Source organism: Pleurodeles waltl, chromosome 7, assembly GCF_031143425.1.
Source record: "Pleurodeles waltl isolate 20211129_DDA chromosome 7, aPleWal1.hap1.20221129, whole genome shotgun sequence".
Classification (NCBI taxonomy): domain Eukaryota; kingdom Metazoa; phylum Chordata; class Amphibia; order Caudata; family Salamandridae; genus Pleurodeles; species Pleurodeles waltl.
In genome coordinates, this window is record NC_090446.1 from 365,503,558 (window position 1) to 365,518,982 (window position 15,425).

The 15,425-nt window shown below is 41.4% G+C and overlaps 1 protein-coding gene across 3 annotated transcripts in view; it reads right to left on the reverse strand.

Moving 5' to 3' along the window:
- Window positions 1-596: 596 nt before the first annotated feature.
- ITCH (itchy E3 ubiquitin protein ligase) overlaps window positions 597-15,425 on the reverse strand; it is a 779,961-nt gene continuing 765,132 nt past the window's right edge. For all 3 annotated transcript variants that reach the window (XM_069243816.1, XM_069243814.1, XM_069243815.1), the window contains 2 exons: window positions 9,679-9,751; window positions 597-6,942 (listed from right to left, as the gene is read on the reverse strand). In XM_069243816.1, the coding sequence (XP_069099917.1) occupies window positions 6,843-6,942; window positions 9,679-9,751 (173 nt within the window). In that variant the 3' untranslated portion in view covers window positions 597-6,842. The remainder of the gene's footprint in view (window positions 6,943-9,678; window positions 9,752-15,425) is intronic.

A 15,425-nucleotide genomic window follows, 5' to 3' on the forward strand; every position in this document is an offset into this window, starting at 1 on the left:
TGAATTACTCTGCAATGTTCTGACTGGCTGCAGACTGGTTAAATTCTAGGAAAATATTTTAGAGAGCGAGTCCGAAACGATGGAGGTACTTCTTAATGAGAAATCTACAAAAAGAAGTGCTAATTACTAACCCTTTCAAATTTGCTGCGTTTGGCTGTAAAGGAGCTACATCTTACACGGAAACGAGAGCAGCTCAACTCTCGGCAGGTTCTGCATGAGTTCTAACAGCAGATTATGAGCAACAGAACATTAGTACTTTTAGAACAAAACCACATGCAAATCACTTATTTGGATAAAAATAACACTAGGAGATATATGATCGTCTTAAAAGGGAATGGCATGCTCACTAAACTGCAACTTCCCAGCTTCGCCACCTTGGTTCAAGAATAAAGTAAGTAGGCTGGGGTGATGTGCAACAGAAACCAGATTCACAAGAACTGTTATTCTGACAAATAGTTTTGCATTCAAGTTTCAAGTGCTGATGCACAAATGTCACCTATAAAAAATAGATGAAAAATACCCTAGCAGTAGCTTAAATCTTCATTAAATATTCAGCTCCTCATAACAATCACACACAAAAAAAAGTCAGACGGTAGTTAACGCCAATATTACTTTCCTTTTATTTCACAAATAACATGGCGGAAAAATGTACAGAATTTGTTATTTCACCAATGATAAAATCAATAATCAATGTAATTTTTAGTGCTGATCAATGGATTCAATCATGTTAATTTACAATAAATCTATTTTACATATTACAGTTTAGCCCATTTCCTTTTTGTTTTTTTCACACACACTGCCGGATCTTTTTCAGTTAAAACAAGTAGTGTTACAATATATTAAATTACAAGATATGGGGTATGGGGTTTATTCAGATCCCTTTCATTTTTTATGGTACAGCAGTAAAGACCCATAACAAAGCACTTTTTAAATTAAGGGAAGAAATAGTAACAAACGACAGCCTCCAGACAGCAAACATATTTACAAGCATATTACCTGTTTCAGAACTAAATATGCTAACCATAAAAATATTAAACAACCAAGCCCTATAGAACTAGGGCCAAGGCCATATTCGTATTTAGTCTTTATTTTAAAAATATAGGGCACATAGCCTCTTACGTGATATATTTATACATGTTAAACACAACATTTCTAGGCCCCCGAAGAAAAGCCCTAAATTCTTAAAGCAGAATGAGAAACTGAACCAACAAAAGACTGTTGCCATGCATTATCCTTTTACATTTTACATGTTTATTTCAACATCTTATCAGTTTCTTATATGGAAGCTGAGGTAAAATAAGTGAGATGTGTGAAAAGGGATGCTGGGAAAGTATTTAATCTGCAGGGCATTAAGTTGAAAAATGTCAAGCAAAAACGTGAGTCATTTTTATATTTTGTTTACGATATGAAAATCCACAAAGACTGTGCTGCCTAACAACTTAATAGGGTTGAATGTCATGCTGAAGGCAGTATGGCCCCAAACAATGGTCACCTTGGAACGTTGTCACCAGCCTGAGTGTACTCCTGTTTTCATTGTCTTGTTAGTAAACCTGAAGATGTGCATTTATAAAAATATTTATAACGACATATCGGAAACCACCAGCAATATGGACCCAACAATCATAAATATGTTTCTGCACGTTTGTAGTGTTAATGGGTCACTGGACGTTTGCGTGTTTCTATTTATTGAGCTAGTTAGGAGACCATTTCATTCTTCCTGCCTAAGATCCCGTGTGTGACAAGCACCAAGGCAGTTGGTAGGGACCGAGTCAGCAGCACATCAACAAACTGAGACTGAACGAAGGTGTAGAATTACAGGAAGGATGAGAATAAGATTTTAAGTTGCGTGGGGAAGCATGCAGGTACATGGGCACATAAGCAATTTGGTCCAAATCCTGGTGCTCAGGTTTACAACGTTGGAACAGCAAGCAACAATATCTCATGTCAACTAGAATGTTGAGCTACTCTTCCTAGTCACATTTGTGGCATTGCTAGAGAACTGTCCTGTGGGCTTAAAAGTAATTTTTTACAACCATGTTCTTACGCTACGACTGGAAGGCTAACATGAATACCTGGAGCATAAGCATTTATTATTAACAATTCCAGTTTTTTTGTTTTTTTCGTGGGTCCACCAAATAACAGTCTATTAACGCGGTCTGCTGGTGAAAGGGGCAGAAAATTGGACACCATCAAGGATTCAGAAGTGGCCTATGTAATGGTGAACAATGTAAGTAACGAAATGCTGTGCATTCTCCCAACATCAACATAAACCTAGTAATCAAGGCAATATTGGTAATACTGCATACAACTCAATGCTGGGAATACGTTATGTACATCAACGGTTGCATAGGCATATAAGGTTCTCTTTTCAGCCATATGTCGATGTTTCGTCTAGAGAAGAGGATTTACAGATCAAGAGTATGTCGAAACATTTGATTTGACACAAGTTATTCTTCGAAATCAAAACACTTAGTTCTATTTAAAAAGGCAGGCATTGTGTATATTGTGAGAATATTTACTACAATAAAAAGACTCAAATTACAGAGCTTTAGGAATCACACACTAACATGCGATCACCACTTTAGGAATCACACACTAACATGCGATCACCACTAAGTCTTTGCAGACTTAGTGAAAAGAGTCTTTCCTCTTTTTGGAACAGTGCTATTCAGGGACAAATGATATTCTTGCCACCAAGAAACCTCAGGTCTATCACAGAAAATACATTTTCTTTGGTATTGTACGTAGTAAAATCGAACTCTTCTCTTACTCAGAAAGATGCGTCCATCTACGGCAAGGTACCACTGCCTCCAACATTCCTCAGAAATGTACTTTTTCCTTTGAATATAAATATTACATTAGCATTGTTGTTTCTCTAAACATTGCGTTCTGGGCATATGAATGCCCAGTATCACAGATGCATATCAGAAGGTTTAAGAGAGATTCATCAGAACGAGAATTTTGAACCAGAAAGGAGATAGACAATCTTAAATGATGGAAAAATAATACATATTAAGATTAATTTACAGATTTTGTGAATAACCCTGTTATTTTTTTGCAGCCAAATAAAAAGATATCTAAAGTATTTAAAAAAATAAGAATGAGTGATGATCCATTATCCTGCTATAGGAGCCACTTTAGCAACCGGACAACTAAGCTGCTTTTGATGGTGTCAGCAGAATGTGGTAATAGTTAAAGAAAACGCATATTATTTAATCAATATAAACAGCAAGAATCAGCTCCGTCTCAGAGGGGAACTGTGAAACACAGATGCAACCATTGGAAAAACTATTGTTCATTTAAACCACACAAATGTAACTTATTTATTCTTTGTTACACAACAGCAAATTTAATCAAGGATATTTCAGGGATGCCCTAGCCGAAAATCAGTCTATCAGCAGTTTCCTTTATATACCTAATGTAGGTAGGTAATAAACTGCAAAGTAGATTTCCCCTTACCACCACAGAGAAGACCATGAAACTGCACTAACATGGGTATTCAATACATAACACTGCATTCCCCTTTATACATCAAGTTATGTTATGGCCAATTTCTGCACCTTTTAGATCAGACAAACCTGAAGAAAGATTTACTGTCTTTGTTTCTATTTAAACAGAATGTGGACCATATTGACAATGGGACTGAAGAATGTGAGGGTATATCAGTTACACAATGACCTGATTTTATTATCTACTACTGGCAGCCAAATATCTTGCACCCGGCAATGCATGCAGAATACCACACATACACAATGTTTTATTGCTCTGTAGATTGCATCACAGTTGCAGAAAGGTGGCTTAGGATAGCAGAACTAGGTGTGGATAGTTCCAAAGGCAAAGAAATCTCATTATTCTTTTTTCTTTAGATAAGTGTTAGGAGAATTGTCTTACTACAACATACTTCAAAACTAAATCATCACAGGCTTTATTAACAGTTTTGCATGAGGAATTAATTTATCTTGATTCTTCACCAACGGAAATAACTTGAATCCCATGCAACTGTTCCATCTTTACTAGAATGGTTAACTTTGGTTGCACTGCCTCATTTCTTAAGTTTTCGTCATCTAACAAAGCTATTATGAGATAGTCTGCATTCTTTCTTGCACTAAAAATATTACATGGAATTGTGTGCAACAGTATGAGATAACATGATAAATGATCTGGGAACCAAACCAACTGTCTCAAAATCAGCATGTGAGGTTGGGGGCCAATATTTGATGCAACTCTGCTTTCCAATCTCTGAGGCATACTTACTGTGTTTTCAAGACAATTTCTGTTAAAGTAGATCGGCCACATTAGGCTCTACTCTAATCAGCAGTTTAGTGAAGTTTTCACTAATGTTCGTGCCGGTTCCTTGGAGCAAATTACATTTAACTACTAAGAGAGGAAACACCCACTTCAGACAGCTTTGCGCTATACATTTCTTGGACATCCTTATTCAAAGGAGAGTTCCTTAAATAAGAATCAACAATGTGTGTATTGGTTCATATTTCTCAAATGGTCGCAAATTAAAATCCTGGTACTAACAATTTAACGGACAAACAGAGCTTGAAATGTGACACATTTAACTGTTGCTCAAAGGTATAATCAATAAGGTCACACCAGCTCTGCAAATAGATGCGGATGAAAATGTCTTCATTCCTATATCTTCAATAAACATAACTGTCTTCACCCGAATATACCAGGTTAACATAGATGGTTTCTTCTCTACATCCACTACGTAATCCATGAACTTTTTTTCTAAAAACATTAAGTTAAAAGGCATCCCTTTATTCGTATGATTTAGTGTCCCGACATTAGGTTACCAGAGTCTCTTACTGGATGGGTAGGGGCCTCTTGAGATCAAGTTAAATAGCAGTTTCTGTTGTCTTAAAGGCAGTCTGCACTCAGAGAAAATACCAACACGTGCAGTCTTAGCGTGCAAATCGGCAACATTGGGCTCCGTTTAAGTTTTGAATATGTAATACAAAAAAAAAAAAACCAACAAAAAAAAAATCACACATTCCAAAAAGCAAGGGCAAAGTCGACTCCAAATTATTTGTTTCGCATACTAACAGTACTTAGCTAGCTCCTATACTAAGGTCTTTGTTTTAAGTCCAATATGATTTGAAAAGGGGTTTAAAATCTCCATGAGTTTATGGGTGACACTAATTTTACTGCCAAGTACCTCCTTGATGACTCAGACTCTACAGCACAAAGACATCCTTTTTCACATGTAGTGCGTTTAATCTCTAGAATTACTTGCTCTGAATATGCCTCTTCCTTAGCACTACAATGCAGATGAGAAGCCAATTCATCCAAGACTTGAAGCAACAGGAACTGTCTACCTAGAAAGACCCATGGATGATGCCTGTAACCCCACATCACCTTTTGAAACTAATTTGTATACCTTGACGAGGTTATGTTGAAAAGCAACATATATTTAAAACAACAACTGGGTACTGCTGCTCCTCTTGAGAAAGTAGGCTGGAGTAATCTGCAAGAATGGATACCCCAGAAATGTGATCAAACTCACTGGTTCAAATTTTTTAACAATGGTGCAGATTGACACCCAGGAAAACTGTAGCTAAAAAAAAGCGACTCCAAATGATGTGGTAGAAAAATCTTTAACGTTTTTACAGTCTAGACCCTGATTACTCCTACAGAGAAGAAGGTGATTATGGTGAGTGGCATGTTATAACATACATTTAAATTGGTAGTACCAAAAAGAGGTACTCTGATGTTTAATTGCTTTCTTCTTAGTTTTCAGATTCCTCTTTTACCTTGATTAGTCACAGGGCCCTCACAAGTGAGAAGCGGCTGGGGCTGTTTGCCCTAGGACTTACTCTTTTCTAGGCCTCACACTTTCACTGCTAAAGTAGCATCATCTGCCACTAAATCGTAATGTAAAACTATCATGCCTAGAAATGAGTCACGGCAATGCTCTTACATTTCTAGCAATATGCTCCAACTATCTAAAAATAAAACCGCAGAAAGTTTGTGACCGGGCCCTACAAAAGCTTATGACAGACGACTGGTTGAGTTGAAGTAGCTACTCTGTGAACTAATCCAGATGTGGGTCGCTTGTCGCATTGTGAAGAATAAGGCAAAGCAGTACTAGGAAGCATAACAGAGTGACATTACATAGTAAATATCATTGTTGCAATAGCATACTGTTTAGATGGTATATAATATTAGTGTGCAAGACTTTAGAAATGTGTCTGGTGCAACTTAAGAAAATATGCCTTGATGTGGAACATGTGGTGATCAGATAAAGCAATCTTACATTTTGTCAAGTTCAGGAATGGAGTAGGAGTAAGAGTAAGGTCTGAGAATCACGAAACCTGCAAAGTCACATACCCCTGTGTCAATCATCAGTGATATTTGATGCAAAGTTTACTATGTTCTGAGATGCTTTTGGAATTCATGTCACATTGCATCAATATACTAAATAAATTAACAGATCGGACTTCATGTACTAAGGTGCAGGTATACTAAGTCTAAATACACACATATTAAGTGATGGATGTCGGTACAAGCTTGTGGATGTTGGAGGATTTACCTGAACATCAAGCATATAGGTTGCATTCAAGTCAGAGCCAACTAGCTTAGCAGCTGTGATCCTTTGCCAATTAAAATCTGGAAATATTTCAATACTATTCCATTTAATTGGTGTTACAACTCTTGAGGTGGCGGGTGTGGTGCATGGTAGTCAAAGGTTTTACACACACACTGATAACTTTAAATAATGAAATCAGGCGAGAGGCTAATTTACAAAATGTGCAATGAGTTGAGGGTTTTAAGAATGTTCATTACAAAATTATTTTCATTTTTTAAATAAATGTTCTTGTTTTTCACATCAGTTACTCCTGCCCAAATCCTTCTGTTTCTTCTATTGCAAAAAGGAGTTTTTCCTTGAGCTGTTCATAGCTTTTGTAGGGTGGCAGGTCCAGGCGGTTGAAACTGAAAGGAAACACAATAACAAGAGGGATTTAAGTCAAATTGTGAAATTTCATTAAAAAAAAAACAAAAAATCTATTACATAGTTATAAGAAAAGGTCTAACCGCCAGTAAGAACACAAAGTATCAGATATCTTGCTTGATGTGCCAAATAAATGTTTCTTTTAGAGACGTAGCTTTCACTAGTGCAGCAGGTGCAATGCTATCGGTCCAAGGGGCCCCCATAAACCCCTACTGATAGATACTATTTACTACCACACCAAAGAATAGGGGTGCATTTTCTTTGCGTGTATTAGGGCTCAAAATACCCTTGGCACGCCACTGGCTTTCTTTGCATGCACAATAAAGTATCCTTGCAGTGGGATGGGTCAGGTGTGGTCTGGTTAATTAATCCACAATCTTTTCCCACACTGGTGTGTAGTGTGGCAAGTAAGAACATGGACATGTTAAGTGGATATGCTGCTGCCCAAGCAACAGAGTCCTACTCTAAGTGCAGTATTGTGAAATCCTTTCAACACACTCTCTATTATGCTGCAATTGAGTACTTCCAGACTCTGCGTTCAGAGTTGTGAGGCCAACCAAAATCCGAGCGGTTCTTTCATCATATATGGCACAACAATGAGAAAGTATTTCATTTGCCATGTGCATTAATGCCCAAAAGATAAAACGAAAAAATACACATACACAAATAGAGCAAGTTATTGAATAACAGAGGAAGCGTAGCTTCCACAGTGTGCACGATACAGAGTAAACAGTTACTTACTGTTGTTCAATTGCCTCATGAACGTTTGCCCCATCGCTAGTGATGAAGCACTGTGTGCTCTTCACCAGGTGTCGTCAGTACAGCCTATTTAAAGGGACTCCTTGAGGCGACATATTTGTATTCAGGGTTTGTGCAAACTAGCTTTTGGATTTTCAGTTGGGTCAGGGTTCCTACTAGCCTTTCTGTCACCACTAATAATCCCAACATTCATGTACCAAAAAAGGCATATAGGAGCTTTGGGACGTGGAGTCTGTTGGCAGCCTCAGTTTTGAGGAGCCGCTGGGCAGCGGTATCATATTGTAAGGCAATTAAAATTCTAAAGCCGATCTCAGTGGATTACTGTGTACAGAGCATGCAACACAAGTTTAAACTTTCAAGACCACCATGAAACAGTCAACAGTAACTATTTGTACATGCTCCCGGCTGACCAAATCCCCAGGTGGTCAGCAGAATATATAAAGCCCACTCTCACGGGTCTGCAGTGGTGACGTAACTGGGATCTTTTCCCTACTGCCCCACCTGAACCACAGACCAGCAGGATATATGTAGCTGTGGGTTAGTGAGTCAAGAAACTTGAGTGAACACTGATAGTAGTGGGTCCATCTTTACATTAGCAGCAATTTATGGAAGCAGCAGATTCATGGTGGAGGCAGGACTGTAGCCTCAAACATGAAGAGCTCACAGTCCATCACTTGGGAAGGGGCAGTCATCTTCGTAAAGCTGACATTCAGTGATTGCCTTCCCACCAACTTTTTTGCTGAAGAATTTCTGCTGATCTAAATTTTATTTTTCACAGTCGCAAAGCCTAGCTACATGGTGAACATAAAGCTTTATGAAACAGCAAGTATCTCTAAACCATGGACCTATGAGGTGCTAAGAGTACACTTCAAGTCACAGAGAGTCATTACAGTGGGACGTGAGATGAAGGAGACTGTGATCCTTAATCCTTCAAAGGACAGGTAGAATACATAGCAATTGTGAGGCTGGGCCTCCATTTGCCCTAAACTCCTGTGGTGATTAAAGTGTTGAAAAAGGGGGCTTTACTTTTAATTATCTTTTAATGAATAAATAGTACATTTTGGTTATGAATAGGACAGCTCATACTTCTCGGGATGGTTGGGTGTCAGGAGAGATACTTGCAGTTGCAGCATGCGGAAGGGGCGGACAGCGCGCAGCGGGGGAAGGGGGGAAATAAACTAGAAATTAATTTAAAAAACAAAAAAACAAAACACACTTACCTGCTCTGCTTCTCAGTCTCCTCTGCTGCAGGCTCCAAGCCTGCCCTGCGGCCAACCCTGCCACTGCTCAGAGCAGCGTCAGTATTTGCTGGGAGAATGGGAGCCTGTGCATGCACTCACCAGCCCGGCAACTGTGTTGCTGGGCTGGAGAGAGCCTACTGCGCATGTGTGTTTGGCTGGCTTGTGGTGGCCGGCCAAACACAACATGCACTCTGAGGGGGAGTCCTGTGGCCCTCCCCCTCTACAAGAAAACGATAATAAATGCAGTTTAATATCATTTTCTTGTAAAGGGTTTGCAGCTGCCGCTGCTGGCGGGAGAGGGTGGCAGGGGGAGTTGGTAACGCTCCTCCTAACGGAGGAGCCACCCCTGGATACTTGAGCTCATAAGTGACACCTGGGTGGCAATAAATTAACCCCAACATGTGTAATGAATACGTTTGTCTCTGGGACCACAAGCTGAACACTAGGTCAAGAAGTATGGTACCACTTTAAAGCAATGCTTTATGCAGTGACAGAATAAAGAAGGTTACTCCAATTAAATAATGTAGTATGCATAACTACTGAGTATGTAGGATATTTACATTTTTAGCTGCATATATAAATCTTCATTGAAAAATTCAGTGTGTGAGGCACTAACTCTTCTCTCAACATGGCAAATATCAAAAGCTAGTTCTATGCCTTCCCATCAGAAGTGGTGCAGCAGAGAGGACAAAAAATGTTTTTCTTAAGTATACTCACCAAGTATGACTTCGTGGTAGCCAATTTTCTTTCCCCACTTTTTCAACACAAAACTTCTGAGGACCATTACTCCCTGAAACAAAAATGCATTTCAGCCTTGTTTCACCATGACAGTGGTTATACAATGAACAATGAGAGGAAGGAGACAAAGATGAGAGAAAATGTGTTTACACACCCAGTTTATTGAAGCATTAAGATTGCTTGCTGCATCACTTTGTTGGTTGGCAGACCATAAGTCACTGTTATATGTGGCTTCCCTTAAAATGTTTTATTTAAAGGTTAAGTTACTTACCTTCAGTAACGCCTTATCTGGTAGAGACAATATCTATTTGCAGGTTCCGCCGGAGAGCCCTCCCTTGCTGCAGCGACAGAAGATCTTCCCAAAGGGGCAGTCTGATCGGATGAGTGATGGGCATACTCAATAGCTCAGGATACCATAATCTTCATGCCCAGTCTGGAGCCACAAGGATTACTTGGGGCCAGTCATTCTTGATCTTCTTGAGCAGAAGTGGTATTGGCGGAAAGGTGTGCGGGAGGCTGGCGTTCAACTCAAAACGAAAAGTGTCACTGAGAGATTGTCGCCTTGGAAACTCCAACTTGCAATACTACTGACATTGCACGCTATCTGAGGAGGCGACCAGATCTAACTAAGGCTTTTCCCACTGCTGAAAGAGTCCTTCTGCCACCTCCGGATGGAGACGCCATTCATAATTAACTAAGCATTCTCAGCTGAGTTTGACCGCTCTGGCGTTCAGCGAACCCGCCAGACGTTGAACCACCAGGGTTATGTCTTGATGTACCTTACCAGCCATGTCCAGAGGCGTAAAGCCTCTTGACAAAGGGTCCACAACCAAACTCCGCCCTGCTTGTTTCATTACCACATGCTGGTAGTGTGGTCTGTGAATACCTACACTGCTTTCCCTTTTAAAGAGGGGAGGAATTAATTCAATGAAAGTCTGTTCACACTGAGCTCAAAAAGATTGATGTGGAGTCTGAACTCTGCCAGAGACCAGTGACCTCCGATCTCCACCTCTCCTATGTGGCCGCCCACTCCCAAGATTGATGCATCGGTCACTACTGTAAGATATGGTTGGGGAATGGAGAGAGATCGGTCATTGACCCAATCTCAAAACGAAAGCCACCACTGCAGGACTTTTGCAGTTCCCTCTGAGATCTGGACCATATTGGAGAGATTCCCCTGATGCTACGCCCACTAGCACTTCAGATGCCATGATTTCCAGCAGCATCAGAGTCAGTCTTACCAAAACCCAGGATGGTGGCTGACATCAGAATCATAGCCTGAATATTCTGGACTCATTGTTTGGGAGGATAGGCCCAAAACGGCACTGTCTAGAACATCTCCGATGGAAGGGAGCATTTGAGAAGAAGTCAGGTGTGACCCGTCGGGGGTGGTGAGCCCACAGGACCATGAGGAGGTGCAGGGACAAGGCTGGCTATTAAAGTCCCCGGCCCAAATAAAATATGGGATTAGAGCTATTAGGTCGTAAAAACGTATTTAAACTTTGTTCCAGGGTATGGGCGACCCTACAAAGAGTGGCATCAAAAATGTTGTTATAGTAATTAATTATGACCACATCCACCATATTCTTACACTTGAGCCATAGCAATTGGAAGTGTGCGGTCTCCATATAAGATTTTTTTTAACCACTACTGGGAGCTTATTAGAAATAAGAACCATTAGCCCCCATTTGGCCCTCCCAGATTGTGATGGTGAAGCTGGCAGGGGGTGTGAGGTAAATCCATGGACATAGACAGGTGAAGCACACCAAGTTTCTTGGACGCAAACCACATCTGACTTGCTAATTATTGTACCCCGCTCTTCTGTCTCATTTTTACCAAGTAGGCCCTGCACATTCCATGTTGCAAAGTAGTGGCGCCCATTAGTGTTGTTGACAATCACCTGCATCTGTGGTTTTTCCATACCGAGGGTGGCTGCTTTTGGAACTACTTCAGTCGGTTCCCCATCCTCATTGTAAATAGAATCCACAGCAACTGTACCATCTGTACTTTGGTGGACTATGAATGGCTTGTTGGGGCTCGTGACCATCTTACGATTGGCTGTTCCCTCTGTCCTTAACCTCATCCTCTCACAGTCTACAGAACCCTTGTATAGCAGTCCGTCAATATCGGTCAATGCCTGGTATTTATTACTTGGTGGTAACGGGGAGGTAGAATGTAAATTATCGGTATGTTCGGGCCTGTGTGTGCCATTGTAAACCATGGCTGTACATTGGGGGAGTGTCTTGTGTCTTGGCTGACCAGTTTGCAAATGTCTATAGAATACACCTAGCAGGAGCAATTCTGGGATGTTTCTAGCTTGGGGGCGAAAAGAGGCCCTGGACAGGATATCCCTCACCAGCCAAGGGTTTCTAAAATGTATAATTATGCAATCACCCCTATGGTCTTTCCCTAATGGGCCCACTCACCCTACTCTCCGAGTTAGTATTATATGGTGTGCATAGTCCATTGAGAATAGATTGTTCTGCACTAGCCAATGCATAGCCTTGTTCTTCAGGTCCCCCTGTTGCTCACTCTGATCAAGCCGTTGGGGGAGGGGGGGGAGACATTGGCCATTATAATAACATAAGGGCAAGACTCTGGGTTTAGATTGACAGTAGGCAGTTCTTCTCTTAGATGTAGGCGGACAGACCTGCTCTTCTGGGTGTTCAAGGGAAATGGTTCAGATGCTTCAGGATTTTGTATAGGTCGTAAGCGATCTGAAACGATGCCCAGTGGTCTCTTCTTAGAGGCTTTATGCCACCCAGTGGGTTGGTCTATATTTTGGGCCTCCCTTACTTGCCCGGTATTGTCTATATTTTGGATCTCCTTTACTTGCCCTTGTGTGGGGGATCAGTGCAATTCCTGGCAGATCTAAGGTGTCTGTGCCCAGTGATATATGTGAATGACCTGACTCATTAGAAGCAGTATTCTTTGCCACAGGGTTCTGGGGGACACCGCTGGCAGAGAGTTTCTGGCATATTTCCAATATTCTTTCCACCTCCCCCTCCAATTTGTCCGCTTTTGCATTAATAGGTTTAAGCAAGTTATCAAGAAAGGATGTGAAATCATTCCAATCTGTGGATCCCATATTTTCAAACATGATGAGACCCAGGTTACTATCAGCCCCCCTCCCAAATCGTTTTCTCCTTTTTGTGATGTGTGACTGGCTTACTAGTGTAGGGTTTATGCTAGGTGAAGCTCTAGGCTCTATCTGGACGTCCCCATTCCTCGTGACCACTGTATCAGTTGTGGGATGAATATCGGGTACATATTCAGAGGGTACGGGGGTTCCCTCTAATCCTTCTCACAATCCTGCTGCCCCCAAAGATAAACATCTTTTGGTGAGGTCAATTTCCTTTGAAATGACCCCTACCACTCTAAAAGAAAATCAATCGTGGTGCGGCATGATTTCATATCTACCTTCTGTCCTCCCCCCAACCTTCCTCTTACCCATAATTAGGATTTAGAGTTACTACCGCCTTGAGTAGGCAACTTCTATCCGGGTATGGGGGGAGATTACCCAATAACTTAGGCCAATAATAATGGGAAGTTTCCAGAAAGCCAAAGGAGTATAATGCATAGAAGGAGAAAAGGTCAAAAAGCCAAGACGGCAGGCCCAGCCCAGTCTCTGTTGACCGCAGACGGGCCCACTCTTTGCCCGGGCGCGTTCCGTGCAGCGGAAGCGCGAGTCTCAATTAGAGCGCCTTGGGCGCATCAGAGCAATGTGGCCTCCTCCCTCTGGTCTTCTGGGAGGTGTGGTTCAGCCCAGGCTTCTGCCCCTGTGTCATTGAGCACAGTGAAGTAGTAGTTTTGCCCATACGCCAGCGGCTCTGAGAAATTCCACATTTGGAACAGGAGAAACAGCTACCGAAAATAACTTCTGATACCTATACCAGTATAGGACAAGATAGTTTGGGAGCCATGCGGAAAAAGCCTGAAATACACAGTATCACCCCTAAGGAACGTACTAAACAAGCACAGGAGGGTTCACAAAAGCGCTGGCAAAAATAAATTAAAGACAGACTAAGTCAGAGAGCAGATTCTCACACCCTGAGGACTCCAAAAGGAGATTTAATCTCAGAAATAGAGAAAATATAAACGCTCCTGACATATGTCTCTCTTGGTCCTTTCAGGACGCACCTGATAGACATAGCAAGAGAGTGGGCCAGTCAGAGTAACGCCCTGACTACCTGAAACAGAAGACTCACTGTGGTCTTCAGACAAAAAAGGTAAGTCCCCACAACAAAAGCCACAGTTTAAAAAAAAAAGGTGGAAGCACTGTCAATTACAAAATGGCAGTAAACTTGAGAACCTTGCCGAAGAACAAGACGTGGGCGGTGACACGGCTAGACAGCGCAGCAGAAGTCATGGTACAGCACCAGAGTCTGAAAGACCATCTGGATGTGACAGCAACTAGCGACTTTACTGCAGTCGAGACTGCGGACGGGAGTGTTCTCCCACCTGACAGGATTTATGATTTAAACATCCAAATTGAAGGAGACATAGAGCGCATCATTAGTATGATATTCTGGGATGAACCTAAGTTGCGATATCTTACTGGCCGAAAAGGACTGGGCACCCGAGCATGTCAATAAGCTCCCACATGGAGAAGATGTCATTTTGCCTTCTTTCTCTGATTTGTTTCAAAAGAGGTAAAAGAAGCCTACGCGGTCAACTCGGCTTTAGCACATGCACCTGCGCTATACCACAACCATGTAGGTTGGAATAAAGATTCCCCTTAACATGTAATACCGAACAGGTCTACACCCCCCATCCTCAGCCTCTATATCCAGTTAAACACGAAGCTAAAGATCCAGTGAGGGAGATCCTCACTCAGCTCGAGTACCAGGGTGTAACTGAGTCCTGTGTCTCTGCAATGAATAACCTGTTATTCCCTGTTGCAAAACCCTACCATTCATACAGAACAGTCTTAGATTACAGACACTTAAACAGTCATACACGCACATACACAAAATTCACACAGCACAGCATTAACATTATAGTGTGTAAAAAATGAAAAACTACCTTGGATATTTCCAACTTTTTTTTCTGCCAAAATTTAGCACACGAAAGTCGGGACCTGAGTGCATTCTCATTTGGCTCACAAATCTGCTTTTGTCATTTGCCCCAAGGCTACAAGAACAGCCCAAGGCTGTTCTCAGCTCATTTAACATCAATATTGCATGATATTGATCCGGATGCATTGTCCTATGTGGATGACATCTATCTCACAGATGACTACCTCAACATGCATCTTGCCAGAGTCTATTGGCTCGTTCTGGGATTCGCAGCCCTTGGTTACTAATTTAATTTTAGGAAAACTAAAATAGCCCTTCTCAGTGTATTGTTCCTGGGATTTGAGCTATCAAACAAGGGAAAGTCTGGCCCCACACTTTTTAGAGAAGTGTGCTCAACTCCAGCCACCAAACACTATCAAGAAACTACAGTCTTTACTTGGTTTCCTCAACTTCGGCAGAACATGCATTCCTGACTATGCCCAACGCATCAAGCGACTCTACGATTTAATATACCCAGATTTGTATAGCAGACACTGGACAGTAAAACATACACGCATCCTTAGAGGATTGCAACAGGACATGTTGGAAGGAAAACACTTGCACACTTGTGAGAACAAAACAAATTTGGTCATCAGATTAATTGCTGGTGCCATTGGGTTCACTTATGTCACCTTTAACGAAGGGGACACAGGGCCCATAGCATATAAA